The sequence below is a fragment of the Calidris pugnax genome, unplaced genomic scaffold (genome assembly GCF_001431845.1).
Source record: "Calidris pugnax isolate Ruff unplaced genomic scaffold, ASM143184v1 scaffold38, whole genome shotgun sequence".
Taxonomy (NCBI): domain Eukaryota; kingdom Metazoa; phylum Chordata; class Aves; order Charadriiformes; family Scolopacidae; genus Calidris; species Calidris pugnax.
This window is the reverse complement of record NW_015090995.1, coordinates 20,719,934-20,739,156: the sequence shown is the minus strand read 5'-3', so window position 1 is coordinate 20,739,156 and position 19,223 is coordinate 20,719,934. Positions and strand designations below refer to the sequence as shown.

Below are 19,223 nucleotides of genomic sequence, written 5' to 3'. Positions count from 1 at the left end.
GGTTGTTTTGTTTCTAAGTCTCATAACTGCTTCTGTTTCATCAATAAAAGAGGGAAAGGTAGATTTAGCCTTTCCTGGCTCCCCTAATACAGCTGCACCCTGCCCTGAGAGCCTCCCAGAGAACAGACCCTGCACGGGAAGCAGCTACGGATCCCAGGGCTGCAGGATGGGTCACAGAATCTTCTAGGTTGGAAGGGACCTTAAAGATCATCTTGTCCAACCGTCAACCTCACTGACAAAAATAGACACCCACACAACAAACAAGGAGCATCATCACTAAACCAGACCTCCCAGCACTACATCAACCCGGCTTTTGAACACCTCCAGGGATGGGGCCTCAACCACCTCCCTGGGCAGCCCATTCCAAGGGCTGAGAACCCTTTCCGTGAAAAAATTTTTCCTAATATCCAGCCTGAACCTCCCCTGGCGTAACTTGAGGCCATTTCCTCTTGTCCTGTCGCCTGGGACTTGAGAGAAGAGACCGACCCCCATCTCTCTACACCCTCCTTTCAGGGAGTTGTAGAGAGCAATAAGGGCTCCCCTCAGCCTCCTCTTCTCCAGGCTGAATAACCCCAGCTCCCTCAGCCTCTCCTCATAAGACTTATTCTCCAGACCCCTCACCATCTTTGTCGCCCTTCTCTGGACCCGCTCCAGCACCTCAATGTCTTTTTTATGGGAGGGGGCCCAAAACTGGACACAGTACTTGAGGTGAGGCCTCACCAGTGCCGAGTACAGGGGGACAATCACCTCTCGGGCCCTACTCCCCACGCTGTTCCTGACACAGGCCAGGATGCTGTTGGCTTTCTTGGCCACCTGGGCACACTGCTGGTGAACCACAGGCACTTGCGTAACCAGTCTTGGCCACCTGGGCACACTGCTGGCAAACCACAGGCACATGTGTAACCATCTCCTTAAAAACCACAGATCCCAGTGAGAGAAGACAGTCAAAACAGGATGTATCACACTGAAATATCTACTGTGTCCCTTCTCTGTTGGAGTAAACACTTTTTCCTGACGTGTACCTGACCTGCTACTCTCCAGCAACACCACCAGCAGCTGTGGCCTTTCTCTCTAAAATCCACAGCCAAACTGGACACAAGCAGGTACAGGTCCTTATCAAGGTAAAGATTTTAGAAAACTTTGAGGCTGGCAAAAAGAACAAAAGCCATCGTTTGAATGGAGCTCTCATCAGGAGGCTGTCAGTACGCTCTCCCCCTGTACCTTAAAAGTTAAAATAGATTATTTCTTGACCAAACTGATTAAAAAAATTGATCTAGGATTCCTTAAGGGAGGGACGACTGAAAACTTGAGAAGTTCTCTCTCACCCATGTAGGCAGAAATGAGAAGCTGTGATTTCCCAGTTTCCTAGAGACCAAGGCTCTGGGTAATGTTGTTTGGTGTTGACTTGGGGTGGGTTTTCACTCAGAGCTCCTGCAGAGAACGGGTTCCTCACTGACACAACCTCCCCAGGCAACTCTCTTCCAGCAGCTCTTCTGAGCAGCAGGGGGCTGTGGGGAGGGAAACGGGGACACCCCAGCACAGCCCAGTGCCTTCTGGTGTCACACAGGACTGTCACCTCAGGGAGACACCACCTTCTGCACTGGAACTGGATGTTTCAAACACCACTGAAGGCCTATCTTTAGGCACCGGAATTGCTGCCACAAATCAGACCCACAAGTTACTTTTTGGATGACATCAACTTTCCTAAAGGCTCAAAAGAGCAGATTTTACTGTTTTTGTTATCTGAAAGAAAGAAGCTCAAGCACAGTTCATCTGTGTAGCTTCTACTTCATCCTGAGCTAAAAACATTATGACACAAGATGGCAGTAGCAACACAATATAAAAATTAACAAAATATTGAAAGCTGTGCTATATTAAAGTATATCAATACCATTTTTCAGATTCCATTGGCTGCTTTGGCCTGTTCCTTGTGCTTACTGAAACGGAATGATTAAGAAGCCTAGAAAGAAAAAAACCACATATTTATTCAACAGCTTTGTAGCTAAAACTTGTTCTTAGAATACATGTTACTTTCACTGTGTAACACTTCCTGTAAATGAAAAGTGTTGAACGTTAAGGTGACATTTTCCATAAAATTAGAATATGTGTGTACATGTATGAAATCCAAGCCCAATCCTGCTTCCATTTACATCAATGATATTGTTTCCAGCTCTTGAAATATTTCAGGTTCTCAACTTTAAGTAAAACCTGATGGTATCTCAAGCCCAAAATGAAGAGTCCTCTTACTTTTCTCCCTAAATAGATGCTATTTCAGCTGAGCTCACACTTGTGTACAGTTCCTGCCCTCGCTGCTGACTGAAAGCAGGAGAGGAGCAGAGGCAGCGATGCCCGCGCTGAGCACAGGGAGCGGGTCAGCGGGACAGGGCAGGACACTCAAGGGCAAAGGACATGCAGGGAAAAAGAGGAGATGGAAAGTGGATAAATGGTAAACAGTCAAAAGCTCCTAAACTTACACAGAGATTCAGAAACATTTTTTCATCTGGAACATGATGAAAAACATTCATGATCTGGAACGTTTTCATCAGAATGTGTGCACACACAGGAAGGGAGCGGGTCAGCGGGACAGGGCAGGACACTCAAGGGCAAAGGACATGCAGGGAAAAAGAGGAGATGGAAAGTGGATAAATGGTAAACAGTCAAAAGCTCCTAAACTTACACAGAGATTCAGAAACATTTTTTCATCTGGAACATGATGAAAAACATTCATGATCTGGAACGTTTTCATCAGAATGTGTGCACACACAGGAAGAAGATATGAGCTACTACGGATGGTTAAAGTGTTAAAAATAAAACAATCAGGAACACTTAAAATTAAAAATTTCAAGTATGCATCATGTTGAACAGTATAGAACAAGTAATTCTTAATTCGTGGAGGTAGCACTTAGACACTGACTTCACGTGCAGAACTGTGATCAAAGTATACTACGCTGAATTATACAGAGAACAAGGATGTATTAAGAATCAGAAAGAATTAGAAGAACACCAACTATTCAATGGAAAAAAGTAACACAGTAGGCACCTGTTTAGATTTCATTCTCATTACATAGGGCAGGACACTCATTACCTTTAAATGACTGATGATTTTCAATCAGACTTCTCTGATTATCGTGATAACTTTGAGCTCAGTAATCGCATTTGTGGTTTAAACCTCTCACTGTGTGAACCTCAGTTTAATGGGATTATGAGAAGTTAAGCCCATAAACCAACACAGGCTGCAGCACCCTCAGCCTGCACCATCTGCTCCCTACATTTTGCCTTCAGAAACTTAATTTTGAGGACACGTTCCAGAATTAAACTATACTACAGCCTGAAGTGTTACAAAAAAATCATATTCCGAGCACAGGTTATCAAACCATAATATAAATGTGCCATCTTAAAGTAATAAATTTCTACAAAGAATTCCCATTTAAATTAGCCCTTTGTCTTCAACTGCAAGCAAGGAGAAATTCAGAGACTTTGTAGCAAGATCTGACCATTACAACAGAATGAGCTTTAAGAATTGAAATAGACATTTGAGTCACCTGAACAGTTTGATGCAACACTTGCACCAAACCTGACTCCAGTGTAAATTCAATGATTAAATGTAGCACAGGCCATTTCTTTTTTATACTTTTATGAAATTTAAGGAAAACCTGAGCTAATTTAAACATATACACACCCCCTTTTCAGGTACACTATTTCTATGAAGCATGTATGTAATTAGTGTTTGCATTTAATTATAAACTAAGCGTATTATAAACAAGAGTATATTTTTATATTTTTATACTTTGTAAAACAAAACCAAACAATCATTTTTGAAACTTCCTGTTTAAAAACTGAACAATATTGATGGGGAAGTAACAGCAAGTTCAGTATCTGTCAGGTTGGCAGTTACTAGTGCAGTCAGAGAAATCGGAACTTCCTGTAAAATGAGGAACTTAAATTAATCTGAACTTACTGAACTTTGCACTAAGGAACTCGTGGCAAAACAATTTCTTCAGCTGGAAGCACTGAAGGCCTATCTTTAGGCACCGGAATTGCTGCCACAAATCAAATACTTTTTGGATGACATCAACTTTCCTAAAGGCTCAAAAGAGCAGATTTTACTGTTTTTGTTATCTGAAAGAAAGAAGCTCAAGCACAGTTCATCTGTGTAGCTTCTACTTCATCCTGAGCTAAAAACATTATGACACAAGATGGCAGTAGCAACACAATATAAAAATTAACAAAATATTGAAAGCTGTGCTATATTAAAGTATATCAATACCATTTTTCAGATTCCATTGGCTGCTTTGGCCTGTTCCTTGTGCTTACTGAAACGGAATGATTAAGAAGCCTAGAAAGAAAAAAACCACATATTTATTCAACAGCTTTGTAGCTAAAACTTGTTCTTAGAATACATGTTACTTTCACTGTGTAACACTTCCTGTAAATGAAAAGTGTTGAACGTTAAGGTGACATTTTCCATAAAATTAGAATATGTGTGTACATGTATGAAATCCAAGCCCAATCCTGCTTCCATTTACATCAATGATATTGTTTCCAGCTCTTGAAATATTTCAGGTTCTCAACTTTAAGTAAAACCTGATGGTATCTCAAGCCCAAAATGAAGAGTCCTCTTACTTTTCTCCCTAAATAGATGCTATTTCAGCTGAGCTCACACTTGTGTACAGTTCCTGCCCTCGCTGCTGACTGAAAGCAGGAGAGGAGCAGAGGCAGCGATGCCCGCGCTGAGCACAGGGAGCGGGTCAGCGGGACAGGGCAGGACATGCAGGGAAAAAGAGGAGATGGAAAGTGGATAAATGGTAAACAGTCAAAAGCCCCTAAACTTACACAGAGATTCAGAAACATCTTTTTATCTGGAACATGATGAAGAACGTTCCATGATCTGGAACGTTTTCATCAGAACGTGTGCACACACAGGGAGAAGATATGAGCTACTACGGATGGTTAAAGTGTTAAAAATAAAACAATCAGGAACACTTAAAATTAAAAATTTCAAGTATGCATCATGTTGAACAGTATAGAACAAGTAATTCTTAATTCGTGGAGGTAGCACTTAGACACTGACTTCATGTGCAGAACTGTGATCAAAGTATACTACGCTGAATTATACAGAGAACAAGGATGTATTAAGAATCAGAAAGAATTAGAAGAACACCAACTATTCAATGGAAAAAAGTAACACAGTAGGCACCTGTTTAGATTTCATTCTCATTACATAGGGCAGGACACTCATTACCTTTAAATGATTGATGATTTTCAATCAGACTTCTCTGATTATGGTGATAACTTTGAGCTCAGTAATCGCATTTGTGGTTTAAACCTCTCACTGTGTGAACCTCAGTTTAATGGGATTATGAGAAGTTAAGCCCATAAACCAACACAGGCTGCAGCACCCTCAGCCTGCACCATCTGCTCCCTACATTTTGCCTTCAGAAACTTAATTTTGAGGACACGTTCCAGAATTAAACTATACTACAGCCTGAAGTGTTACAAAAAAAATCATATTCCGAGCACAGGTTATCAAACCATAATATAAATGTGCCATCTTAAAGTAATAAATTTCTACAAAGAATTCCCATTTAAATTAGCCCTTTGTCTTCAACTGCAAGCAAGGAGAAATTCAGAGACTTTGTAGCAAGATCTGACCATTACAACAGAATGAGCTTTAAGAATTGAAATAGACATTTGAGTCACCTGAACAGTTTGATGCAACACTTGCACCAAACCTGACTCCAGTGTAAATTCAATGATTAAATGTAGCACAGGCCATTTCTTTTTTATACTTTTATGAAATTTAAGGAAAACCTGAGCTAATTTAAACATATACACACCCCCTTTTCAGGTACACTATTTCTATGAAGCATGTATGTAATTAGTGTTTGCATTTAATTATAAACTAAGCGTATTATAAACAAGAGTATATTTTTATATTTTTATACTTTGTAAAACAAAACCAAACAATCATTTTTGAAACTTCCTGTTTAAAAACTGAACAATATTGATGGGGAAGTAACAGCAAGTTCAGTATCTGTCAGGTTGGCAGTTACTAGTGCAGTCAGAGAAATCGGAACTTCCTGTAAAATGAGGAACTTAAATTAATCTGAACTTACTGAACTTTGCACTAAGGAACTCGTGGCAAAACAATTTCTTCAGCTGGAAGGGGGGGTGTGTGGAAATCACTGTAGTCGTGTTAAGAACTGTCTTCCAGGAATTATAATGCAAAACTGAGTGTGCAAAATAAAAGTCCAGCAGTAGCTCACACTCAGGAGTCATGTTCTTAAGTGTGGTGTTAGTGGTGCAAAGATTCCAGCAACTGTTTCCATTCATACCACAATTCATTAAATCCAAAACTTTTTTTTTTTTAATTAGATCCATTATCAGGCCAATTTCTTACTGATGCTCATACTGAATCACTAAATAAGACTTTACTTTGTGTTAGTACTGCAATTAATTTCCTTCTTAGGGCTCCTCCTAACCATACAAATTCTGATATTACAGAGGCATCATTAAAACTAGAACAAAACTACTGCTTTGAAAGGGTTCTAAAACTCATACAAACTTTGAAATGGAAGTTACCCAAAGCACATACACAATGACACATATTTAGATGTATTAAAAGACAACATTGTGACTCATTTTTCTAGTTTTATATCATGCAAGCATAACATGTCCTCCAAACTGCTGACTAGAGGGGAGAGAATGGTGATAGCAAGCCCAATTATGATATTGGAAAGTATCTTCTCAAGTTTGAGAATTTAAAAAGTGGAACCTCAGTCGCTTATACTCTCATATTCTGAGCAAATGTAATGTCATGATTAAGGGACACAAACGAAGAAGATGATGGTAATGCTATTTTAAGGCTATCTATCTCCAAGTTTAAACAAGCAAGCACCACCTAGGATCTATAGGTGTATAAAGACACTAGAAATGTTTTACAGTGAGACAAAAAAAAATATAAATGGATTTTAAACTCTGTCTTCACACGTGGCTCTGCTCTGTGCCCATCAGCTGTGCTCTGAAGGACTGGGATGGCTTTAGGGAGTCCCTTCAGCCAGATAGGAACCCACACGTAACTGATGCATCCACGCATTCCAAGAATCTCCAGGACTATTATTATTATTTAATTTAAGCTATCCTGCTTTCTTTTGAAACTGAGCAGGAGTATCCAGAGTCAGCTACAGAGTTTCAGTCTGAGATCACTCCATTCCTCACTGACACATCTAAGCCAAGTCTGCACAGCCCAGTCCAGCCTCCGTGTTACCTGTGTCTATCTGCAAATGCTTCCCTCGTGGCTGTCAAATGCAAAGCAAGTTGTGACTGGTCACACTAATCTGAAAATTGTCACTTTAAAGCCAAGATATCTTAAATAAATAAACAAAATACCCCACTTTTGCCTGAGGTTCTCTACTTGAGATACTTTATATTATGAAAACAAAAAAACTGGAGAGAAAGCATGCCAAAGGTACAGAAAATTATACTTCTAGGTTCAGATTTAAATGTTCTTTGGAGAGTTGTCTAATTAAATATTTTACTTAAATAGTATTTCATCTTCAAGAACAATAAATGCACTGCGACCTATTTTTGATTACAAAACATCTTAGGCTAACTTAGCCCGTCCCTTTATTCCGTTTTGTTCAAAAAATGGCCAAAACTGTTTCTTTTGTCCGCATTTTAACTTTGGAAATCTGAAGCTCTACAAACACTTGATACCTTGATGCACGTCCTGCCGCCCTTGTCCTCTGGAAGAGTTTTTCACTGAATGAAGTTCTATAGCTTAATGGCCTTCGTCTGTGTTCACATTTCATGTACAGCAAAGCCAAAGACGGGAGGAGGAAGCAGGACAGGTTGGCGGGAGAGGACAGGGAAGTCATTAGCAAAGCAAGCAAACAGAAAAGAGGCTGCATAATATTTAAAAAACACACCACACGGAACAAACAAATATTAGTACAAAATTATTTTCTACTTCTGAGGATTATGTTTACTCAGATTGAACAAGTTCCACAAATAAACACAGAAATACCTTCACTAAACTTGTAAATATTATTCTTATTGCTTTTTATGGCAAGAAAGTGTGAATCTATAACACTATGGCATTTAAAGACACATAAGCAAGCTTTAAAGTATCAATGCTGAACTAAGACATAGAACTAAGGAGACTGCATATCTCTGGACAATACAAGAGCAAAGCAGAGCCATTAGCAAGATTGCTGCATTAAGATACAGCAACACATGAGAAGTAAAATTGAAGTTGTAGTACTTGAGAAGAGGAGTGGCTTGGTATTTCAAGTGATTAGATAGCCAGGAAATATTGAAACTAATCAAACAAGACCCACATGCAACATAAATAACCATCATATAAAACCCTAATAGAAGAAAACAGATTTAGATTGGAGATTAGAAGGGGGTTCTTCACTGTGAGGGTGGTGGAGCACTGGAACAGGTTGCCCAGGGAGGTGGTTGAGGCCCCTTCCCTGGAGATATTCAAGGAGAGGCTCGATGAGGCCCTGGGCAACCTGGTCTAGTTGGGGGTGTCCCTGCTGACTGCGGGGGGGTCGGACTAGATGGCCTTTGGAGGTCCCTTCCGGCCTGGGCAACTCTATGATTCTATGATTCTATGAAAACCATGCTTATTCTGTCTGTTAAATTTTTGCATATTAAGTTATTAATATTCTTAGTCTTTTTTGCAATACTATTGGCAATAAGCATGTATTAGCATCAAGATTTCAGTCTTACTTTTCCCTTCCCAATGTGAACAACCAATTCTTAAACACACTGCATGGAATCATAAGCAAAACCTATTTTATCTTTTCTCCCACACACACATACTACTGCTACTATATTTAACTGATATAAAACACTGCTGAACTTTTAAAGCTCTGCAATTCACAGGATTAGGATATCAATTTCTCTAAGGGTTTCACATGTGTTTCAACTACCCTAAAAGAAAACCAGCAGTGCAGAATCTCATCATTACAAGACACTCAAAAGAAACAAAAATAGTATTTAAGCTGGTATGAAGTTAAATCCATTAATGTGGGATGATGAACGACTATAATGAACTATTTTAGTTAATGAACTACTATTAGCTACAGCTTTTACCTTTCAGGGAAGAGCTCACTCTCACCCAAGTACCTCAGTGGCTACTGGCCTGCCTGGGACAGGACAGAGCCAAGGTGGTGCCTCTCCACACCCAGGTCTTCCCTCTGCTCTGCCCTGCACACACCTGATAACTCAGTCTCTTACCTCCCCTTACCCTGCTGCTGCTGCTTCTGCAGCTCCTCCTCAAGAATCATTCTGTTGTGATGCCCAACACGAAGCAGCTGATCAAGATCAGAGTGTTCAAGTTACTTATTTTTATGCTGCTTTTCTCTACAAGTGAAGTGCTTCACTCCATCTGCGACTAATGCCCAACGTGGAGAAAGTCAACCAGTTCATCAAGATGAACTCAGACTGTTCAAATTACTTATTTTTATTTATATCTTGCAGCAGAGTGAATGGAGAAATTTCTGCCTAAATTACATTGCATTTGAATAAAAACAACCCATCACAAAGTGTATGCAAGTTCTTAAGTCATACAAATTAAGACAAAGTCATTTCAACTGTTACAAAAAATCTACTTCTATGAGCATCAGCCACACCTGCTTAACTATACTGCTTTGAAAAAATAAAAAATTAACATACATCAAACCAGGAAATCAAGAGACTTTCACATTCACCTCCTCCTCTCCACAAGAGTTGAATAAAAACAACCCATCACAAAGTGTATGCAGGTTCCATAACTCATAGAAACTAAGACAAAGTTACCAACTTTGTCATGTCATCAACATGTCACCACATTGACACTTGTCAACAAGTCAACACCTTACTAATAATCTACTTCCATGAGCATTAGCCACATCTGCTTAACTATACTGCTTTGAAAAAACAAAAAAGTTAACATACATCAAATGAGGAAGTCAAGAGACTTTCACATTCACCTTCTCCTGTCCACAGGAGGTAAGTCAACACTTCTCTGGGCTTCAATTTTATGAAAAGAAATACAGGAGAGGTGTCTTGAAAGCACCTGTCCCTTTAAATGTTCAACAGCTGGACAAAACTGTTCTCAAAATGAAAAGGTGTCAAGAGCTGTTGGGTGTAAGGCAGGTTAAAGAGCAAGTTAACTGCAACACAAGTTACCATAACTACTATTGTAATACCTGTGTTTTTGTTCTTGCTGCAGTAACTGAGCTGCTATTTTTCTCAAGTCAGTCACTTCTTTGAGTTCATCATCATCCTCAGCCAGCAGCTGTTCTTTCTGGGCTCTGAAAAATTAAACAGTAGTGACTTGCCTGACTTCAGCACAGCAAGACACATAAATAGCTCCATTATCAGACAATAACCAAGAAACACTTTCTAGCAGCTTTTTTTCTGTGCAAGAAGAATCACTCTGTGTTCAATACATTTCTCTCCTCCATGCTCAAGAAGCTTAAAACAAAACCACCCCTCACTAAAACCTTCCCAAAAAACAAAAGGTCAGGAAGATTCACCTTTTTTCATCTCCCCAGTCCTCATTCTGTTCCATTTTCTGGGATTTCTCAGGATGCTTTCCCCGTTCCTTACACAGAATGAAAAAGAAACTTAAGACTTGAATTACAAAAGATTTTTTTAAAAAAAGGGGCTTTCCCCGTTCCTTACACAGAATGAAAAATAAACTTAAGGCTTGAATTACAAAAAAATTTAAAAAAAGGCAAGTCTGCTGAGGAGTTTTTCTCATCAAGCTACACTACCTTGATGTAGGAGAGCAACGGGCCCAGCTGGACATCCCCTTGCTCAGGAACAGCTGCTTCTTCTGCATTCGGATCAATGTAGTCGTACACCTCCTGGTCTAGTGAGGTTTGATGAAGAAGAGAAAAGATGGTATTAGACAGTTGTCTCAACCATATATTATTCCTGAGAGGTAAGTACTTATGAAAAATGTCAGATAAATATAAAACAATGAAATCAGGTCTCCTTGAGCTGGAAATCATTTTTTCTCTTTCTGGCCTCGACTATTTGTGATTACTCTATTGTTTTCTGAAATGATGAAAATACAATGCCAACATGTGATCATATCATTCTGTGCAATTTTCTTATATTAGCATACCTAAGTGAAAGTATTTCTGTTACCTAAAGGGGCAGATGCACAACAGATATTACCTTTCTGAGGATCCAGTTTACTTCCCATTACATGATTATCATTCCTTAGTGTCTGTTCCCTTGTTGACTCGGACACCTGGGAGTGGAGGCTGATGGTATCATCATCAGAGGGCTGCAGAGACATTTGATACACAACTTACATATTCATTACATTATTATATGATCTGCTAAGAACTCACAAATTACAGCACAACTGACCCTGTCGTGGGGGATGGCTCCCAGGACTGGGAAAAGAACTTTGAGTCAGCCGGGGGTTTTGTGGCTGGGTTTTGCTGTTTGGGTTTTTTTTGGAGGAGCTGTGTGTTAAGAATATTATAGTTTAGGGAGCGACAGACAACTATGCAGCACAAAACACTGAAATACAGCATTTTATTCAATCAAAGAGCTCCAGTCCAACCCCCCTGGTCACTGGGCTGAGAAAACTGTACTTAAGTACTTTCTTATCTAAAGCTTCCAACTACTTCGACCTTTGTTAGACCACTGAAAAATTTTTAAAATTCACAGATTTATTTCTCATCATTTGGAATTTTCTTTAAAAAACCCCAACTAACAATAGTCCTCGTTTTACAGTTTTTCCACGAACACTCACTCTGCATTTGCAATAACTCTTAGTTTCAAAAATATTTTGCTCTACTATTCAGCTTTGACACCACTATTATCAATTACAGCTCCTTAACCTATATTTCTACAAATACAGATAACTTGTAAGGATTTTTGTTTACCACTTTAAACCTAGCAGATCATCCAGTAGTTTATTAACATTTAAACAACAATAAGGCTTACTAACATATGCAACACTCCAGTTTAGTCCAAATAAACTTTCGTTTTCTTGAGTACATTAATTTCTTTCATGATGAAAATATTTCAAATAAATTTTGTCCTTTCTGTACAAAATGATTATGCACTTCACACATTAAAAGATCCAAACAATTTCTTAGGTCAGAATTCAGAGTTTGGACTGGAATCAACCTTAACCAGAAAAGTCAAAGCAACACATAAGTATCTTGTGTCTGACACTGGCAGTCTAATGGTGTAAACTCAATTGTTCAGATATTTAAAGAGTGTTCAATGCAACTTAGTTATATATTTCTCAAATGATACAAAATACAGAGGAAGAAAATTCTAAAAATACCGAACTTGCACAAATTCATCAGTGAAAAATACTCACTTCTGTTGTGGACAACCTTTTATCCCCGTTATCACTTCCGATGCCAGAGTCTGGTCCATGATTTTTATTGGGATAAAAGTCCTCCATGCTACATTAAGAAAAATAACACACAAAACACACAGGAATTAAAGAAACAGTAGTTTCACTGATATTAACATTAGTTGCTCCTAACATATATGAGGGAGGCAGACTTCCCAGCCAACAGACTGACTCTATAGACAGGACATTTATGGGAATTTCTCATCTACTGTTTGACATATCTGTTTGGGAAATATATAGCTGAATTTTTCAATAAATAAATTTAAAATACAACTTTGTTCTAATTTCCACATCTTTAGTGGGCACAATGAAAAATTTTCATAGCAACTCAGATGAGCCAATTAAGCTTCCAGTAAGATGACCTTAGAAAATAAATACTAAGACTCCTAAATAAAGAACAATTAAAGTATTGAAGTCACAGCTATTATCTGTGATAAACAGATCACTTCATAGCAAATGCTGAAGTAAAATAAGACAGAAATCCCACTACTCACCTGTCTGTGAGTGGTTGGGAGGGGATTCTTTTACCTAATGATGGAAGATCCAAAGAATCTGGTTTTTTATCTATTCTGAGGCACGCCTGAATGCTGAGGAATTTAAATATATGTACTTTACCCTTTAAACATATCTGTTGGGAAACAAAGGAACAACAACAAATCTTAGTTACGTAGCATGTCTTTTGAAAACGCACCCCAACAAATACAGTTTGTACCCACAGCTTCCCCCTAGGAGAAATACAACTGGAAAACCAAAAAAAAGAAAACCTGATTGGTGTAACTCAGAACAGCTTCCTCTTTCTTAAGATCCTAATGCAAATTTCTGGACTAGAATGCTTTAATACTAACCTGTGCTGGTGGTATCTGCATTGGATTGTTATCCAAAACTATAACTTGTAAGTGACGTAACTTTCTGTAACAAATTGGAATTTCTGTAATTTTATTACAAGAAAAATCCAGTTTTACCAAGGGAAGGTCTCCTAATTCTGCATTGGAGGAAACAAACAAACAAAAAAAAAGAATCAGCTACCTTCTTAACAGTTTACCTTATTTACCTGCATCAAAGAAATGAGGACTAGTAGCTTACCATCTGGCAACATATGGAGATTGTTTCTTCTTATGTTTAATTCTCTAAGTGACTGCAATTTTCCTATTTGCTGGGGAAGAACCTGAAGTTCATTGCAGCTAATATCCTGAGAAAGATATAATTAATAAATTAGCTGAACATCTTAAATGAAATTAAGCAAAATTGCTATCAAAGCTACTATAAAGAATACTATTAAAAAAATCCTATCTTTCTGGGTTTTTTCCACAAAGGGACAAAGTACCAAAACGGATCTCACTGTTTCTTCAGTATTTAGCACTTCACTTTTCAGAAACTCAACTGAAAAAGTCAAAGTAATATATGATGAAAGACTAGGTTTGATATTAAAATTGTAGCCCAGGAATCGGGACTTCCTGGTGTAGTTCCCATCGCAGGCGCAAACTTCTTGTGCTGCTGCTGGCAAGTGATTTGCATTCTGCTCTTTTTATTAAAAAAATTTCCTTAAAAAAACACACACACTTGAAACAATCCACACAAGTAAAAATTTACAAAGAGCAACCAGCAGGCTCACCAGCTTTTTGGCTACAAGCACTAGAGGGTGACAAAGCTGCACCAAGTGAGCACAGATCACAGGTATTTCTGCCGCTGATTTAACACTTATTTATGTCATCCTGACTGAGCCAACAAGCACATTGATACAAGACCATTTCTAACCTTTTTTGTTTCTTATTCAATAAAATGAAGTGAGCCTTCAGACACTAGTTTCCTAGACTAGATACCGATGACAGATATCCAGATATCCATCTACCTGATGACAAACTGAAGCTGATGTTAATGATGAGGACATTCAGACAAATCCAGCCTGCCCTTGACCTGGTGCCAGAGCTTCACCTCAGACACTGCCCTTCTCCTTCTGCAGGCACTGGGGTGTCTCCAGGCCCCCCCAGTTTGGGATTGACTGTGTCTACCTACTGCAAGTTCTTCTCTCTCCACTTCAAGTTTAAGACAGGATTCCCTTCCTAAAAGCATCTTCTAGCACGTGGCTTAGTGGTCAACTTTTTTTTTTAACACATATATATATAACTTACATTCTAAACAGGTATAACACAGATACTGGAACAAAACTCTCTAGCATGTCCTTAAACCATATCATCAAACACATTTGAGGTCTGAGAAGTTTGAAACATAAATGAGATATACCACAACTGCAATTCTGAAAAATATTCCCTTCCTGTAATCAACAGCAGCAATCCCACCTTGAAATCCTATCACATTGAAGTGAGCATAAAGAATTTCTCACCAAAAAATACAGGACACTAGAAAAGCCTCACAAACATCCAGAATATCCCATATTACTTGTAAATTCAGAAAGAACGTTGATTTATAGCTCAGAAAATAGGTCATGTTAACAGAAATCTCCAGGGCATACACAGCTACTCTGGAAACAGGGTAAGGATTGCTTCCAATGCCCAAAGAAATCATACAGACTGAAAAAAAAAAAGAAATAAAATCAGATCTAGTCCAAGTGCCAGGTTGGTGAATAATTGTGCATCGTTCGCCAAAACACATGGCCCAAAGAAATCATACAGACTGAAAAAAAAGAAATAAAATCAGACCTAGTCTAAGTGCCAGGTTGGGGAATAATTGTGCATCGTTCACCAAAACACATAAGCTTAACAAGGAGCAATGAGCAGAAAAGCCCAAAATATGAAGAAATATAGAAAAAGCAATGGATGACAAAGTGCACAACTTTAGCGTGCCATAAACATCATGTTGTTCTGTGAGTATCACACATCATTCTATTCACCCCAATCAAAATAAAGGAGTAGCAGAAATGGGGGAACAAAAGACAGAACAAGACAACAACTGAACAGGATGACTTGTGTAAGAGTAGAGTAAATTGGGATTAACTCTTCAGCTGGAAAGAAGATTCCTGATAATTTAAAAGAAAAAAAATAGAATTATGACTACCATAAGGAAGGTAAACAGAAAAATTCACTATTTTTAACAACATACTAGTAAGAGACTCAAATGAAATAATCTGAAGAGCAGTTTTATTTATGAACCCCGTAAGATTTAGTTAACCCAACACACTGATTTGTGTTTAACCCCATTTTTGAAACTCTACTATATATCACACCTGTAATTTGAGTTCAGACACTAAGAAAAAGCAGTAACTGAATTTACATTTTGTAGTTCTATATTTTAAAAAAGCATTAATTTACATTCTTGTACTGTAAATAAACTGCTCATAGTTCAAGTTTACTTAGTAAAATGGTCCACAACTGTACTTACCAACTCCATTAGATCTCTCAACTTCCCAATCTCTTCTGGAATGGAGACCAGCTTATTATTACTGACAACCAGAACTTTGAGTGGAAGATCAAACAGGTATTTTGGCAACGTTGATAAAAGATTCCGACTTGAAAGAAAGAAAGAAAAATGAACAAGCAAGACTAGATTATGATCCCCTTTTTAAGCCTGACGGGGAGTCCAAGATGCATATTGTACAACTTTTCTATTCCAGAAGATATTCTCCACCTATTACAGTTTCATCTAAATTTAAGCTACAATCTCCATTGTGAATTCCTTACCAGGTAAAGCCTCTCCTGGGTGAATTTTAGGTCCCTGTCTCGCCCGATGAAATGAGTATGAAGTGTAACTGAATTGAACACTAAAATGTATGAAAGAAATAATACATTTGATGTTTGTTTTAATTCTGCTTCCTGATAACTTCAGGAGGGCCAGCTGATCTGACTCTCTGCCAACAGAAAGTTAATGTTCTGGGCAAGTCAGAGTTTACACGAGGCCATTGCTTCTCACATCACTCCTGAGCCAGCACAAAAAGCCCCAAACATCTATTTATTACTTTGCTGCACAAATTTCTTCTGTGTATACAAGTTTCCAACTGCATGCATGTATGGCTGCTTTGTACACAAGAAATACACTGTTACTCACAATTTCATTTAAATCTACATTGGAAAAACTACCAACTGCAGACTGCCACTGATAGAAATACAGAGGGTTTTTTCTAGTAAGATATTTGTACATTTAAAAAAGCCATTGGAAAATCAGTTTTTTTAGGTGTGGCATGAAAGCAACTCCTTTCATATATATACATCAAAAAATAAAAATTCGGGAGTTTTGCTGTTGCTTTAAGTAGAACTATGTAGGGGCCAGAAGTTCTATTTTGAAAAAAAAGAAAATCAACACAAATAGCCCCTTTTAAGTGTTGACATGTATATTCACACTATACTAAGAATAACCCAGAAGTTTTACTGTTTAATTGATATGTATCAGAGCACTGTTTTCATATCTAAACCAAAGTTTTTTTACATTCTTTTTCTCCATGACTACAGTCTACAGAGCTGCAAAACCAAGAAAAATAAATTATGTCCTTGGAATATTTTAGCCTCAAAGCAGTACTGCAATTTCGATACCAAAAAATGAAAGTAAACGTCTATCAGTACTTTTATAAAAGTAACTTATTTATTCTGTTAGTTCTAAGTGAACAATACAGGTAATTTTTGGATCTAGCTATGCAGTAAGTCTCTTCTTACGTTGTATCTCAGGCAGATATGAGAGGCTTTTTTGGTTTGTGAGCACGAGAAGCAAAAATACGACGTGCAAGCAAACTTTTTTTAATTCATTATAAAAATGCGGCAGTGAAACAGTCTCTGCATCACTTAAATTTCCTTGTTTTTTGTTCTTTTTTTTTTTTGAAAAAAAAAAAAAAAAGAAGAGCTGCCTGCTTTAGTCAAAGTTGCACAATACATTTCTTCAGCTGTTGGAATCCAAAATTAGAAGTTGAGATCACGTGGGTTTTTTGCTGTAACAGAATACTGAAGCTGCTAAGGCAGGACTGGAGGCTGCTGAGGCTGTTCTTCAGCTCTTACGCTGGGATGCAGCCCCCAGCCAGCAGCACACAAAGCACATGAGGATGAGGATGAGAAGAGTCGAGTCACTGCAGGAAGATGCAGCACCCAGTTAGAACTACAGGCTGCTTTACTTCCGTGCAAAGAGTTGTACCAGCACCTCAACTACCACCAACAGAGAAATGGGCTGGTGCTGCTCTGTGAAGAAAGTCAGGTCAAATGTCTTTCAGGAAACACTGAGGTTTCTCATTATCATTCGTCCTCTTTAGAATTGCCACAGAACAGACTACTCAAATTATCACTGACATTTACAAATTTTGAGACCAAGGTTTGTCTGGGGTTTTTGGTGTGTGTTGTTTTTTTTTTTTTTTCTTCCAAGAATCAATTCAAAAAGTTTTTCAAAATAAATTCTGGAACCAAATCTCACATGTTAAATCTCTCTTATCTGACAAGATTGTTTTGGACTTGATGTAGTCAATATTAAAAAAACAAGGACTATTGTAAAAAGCAGGGTCTCGGCTCTTTAATGGGAGGGTTCTTCTAGATCCCCTCTCCTTCCAGAGTTCATATTATCTTCAGATATTCTGAGAAGATCCAACAATTTATTTTTTTTTCAAGTTTAAGAACAGCAATACAGCAGTGGATGTAAATAGTGTGCAAAATGAGTAGGGCCTTCTGGCCAGAGCAATCTACCCTCTTGAGAGCAGCATATTTTTACATTGTCTGTCTGGATAACATTCCAAACAAAGAAAACTTTGCAAACTCTCCTTGTCCTTAGCTACCAGAGTTCACTGATGGACATTCCGTTAGTAACAACTGCTGGCCCTGACACACCAAGGGTAAGGCAAACAAATGGAATAATTTTCTCTATCTGGGCAAAAATGAGGGCATGTGGGCACTCTGTGACCTGATGAAGCAGAATCTCACCTCCCCAATGAGGTAAAGACCAGAACTAACAGGCATTACTCACCTAATGTTAAGGTAGGTAAGCATTTGCAGGTTTTTAATAGATTCTGGAATGGATTTGATGCAGTTGTGATACAGGTTTAAAGTTTCCAGTGGTGCAAACAGCCAGACATCAGGAGGAATTTCAGTAAATCTGTTCTTTGAAAGGTCTAGAAGAAAAAAAAAATTAATCCTTTTTTAGTCAAAAATTTCCCTGAAGTAAGAGGAGATAAAAGTATCCACTGTTATTCTTGTCATGTTCCTAAAAATTAAGGTGTTGCAAGAAGTGTAAAATAATTCAGTTTTACCAGATGCTACTGCATATAATTAATACACAAAAAAAAGACTTCAAATACTAAAAGATTATTGTTTGAGATGCAACTTTAACAGAAAATAGAAAAATGACAGGAATTCAAAAATATATGACCCACTACATAATTAAGAACAATCTAAGTGCAACTGAGCATCAATTATTATTGTCCTTCAGTCCTTGCTCTGTGCAACTGTTGGGTTTGTTCCTCCAATACCAGGCACAACAGTAAGTCAAGTACAAACCCAGTAACCATTACTCTTCCTGTTTGACAGCTACATTAGAATCTCATTTCATTGTATAAAATTATTTGCAACGCTAATGCCAAGTTTGCAAAAGAACCCTACAAATTTATTTTGCTAAAGAACTAAAATTCTCATCCAAAAAAATATTCTTTAGTGCAAGCACGGGAACAAGAGACATCTTCCAGTTACACATCTATAACTTAGCCAAAAGAGAATAAAGCCACAAAAAGCCAGTGCCAAATGCATTTGCCTATAAAAACAATAATTTAGCCCAACCTAAGAGCAGAAAGAGGAGGTATCTTCGACAAGGGAAACATATTACTTGAGCTGGAGTTATTTTGACAATGCATGACTGCATTATGCAAATCTGCATGCAGAATATATGAAAAACCAGTGCACAACAAGAACACAAACCATCT

The 19,223-nt window shown here is 38.1% G+C and overlaps 1 protein-coding gene across 1 annotated transcript in view; it reads right to left on the bottom strand.

Moving 5' to 3' along the window:
- Positions 1–19,223, bottom strand: part of LRCH2 (leucine-rich repeats and calponin homology (CH) domain containing 2) — a 60,087-nt gene that overhangs the window by 15,399 nt on the left and 25,465 nt on the right. The window contains exons 3-14 of the mRNA XM_014954939.1: positions 18,275–18,419; positions 15,725–15,851; positions 13,472–13,577; positions 13,234–13,370; positions 12,883–13,016; positions 12,350–12,437; positions 11,182–11,293; positions 10,773–10,870; positions 10,533–10,600; positions 10,203–10,307; positions 7,717–7,794; positions 4,268–4,336 (exon numbers count right to left, since the gene is read on the bottom strand). Of these exons, the coding sequence (XP_014810425.1) occupies positions 4,268–4,336; positions 7,717–7,794; positions 10,203–10,307; positions 10,533–10,600; positions 10,773–10,870; positions 11,182–11,293; positions 12,350–12,437; positions 12,883–13,016; positions 13,234–13,370; positions 13,472–13,577; positions 15,725–15,851; positions 18,275–18,419 (1,267 nt within the window). The remainder of the gene's footprint in view (positions 1–4,267; positions 4,337–7,716; positions 7,795–10,202; positions 10,308–10,532; positions 10,601–10,772; positions 10,871–11,181; positions 11,294–12,349; positions 12,438–12,882; positions 13,017–13,233; positions 13,371–13,471; positions 13,578–15,724; positions 15,852–18,274; positions 18,420–19,223) is intronic.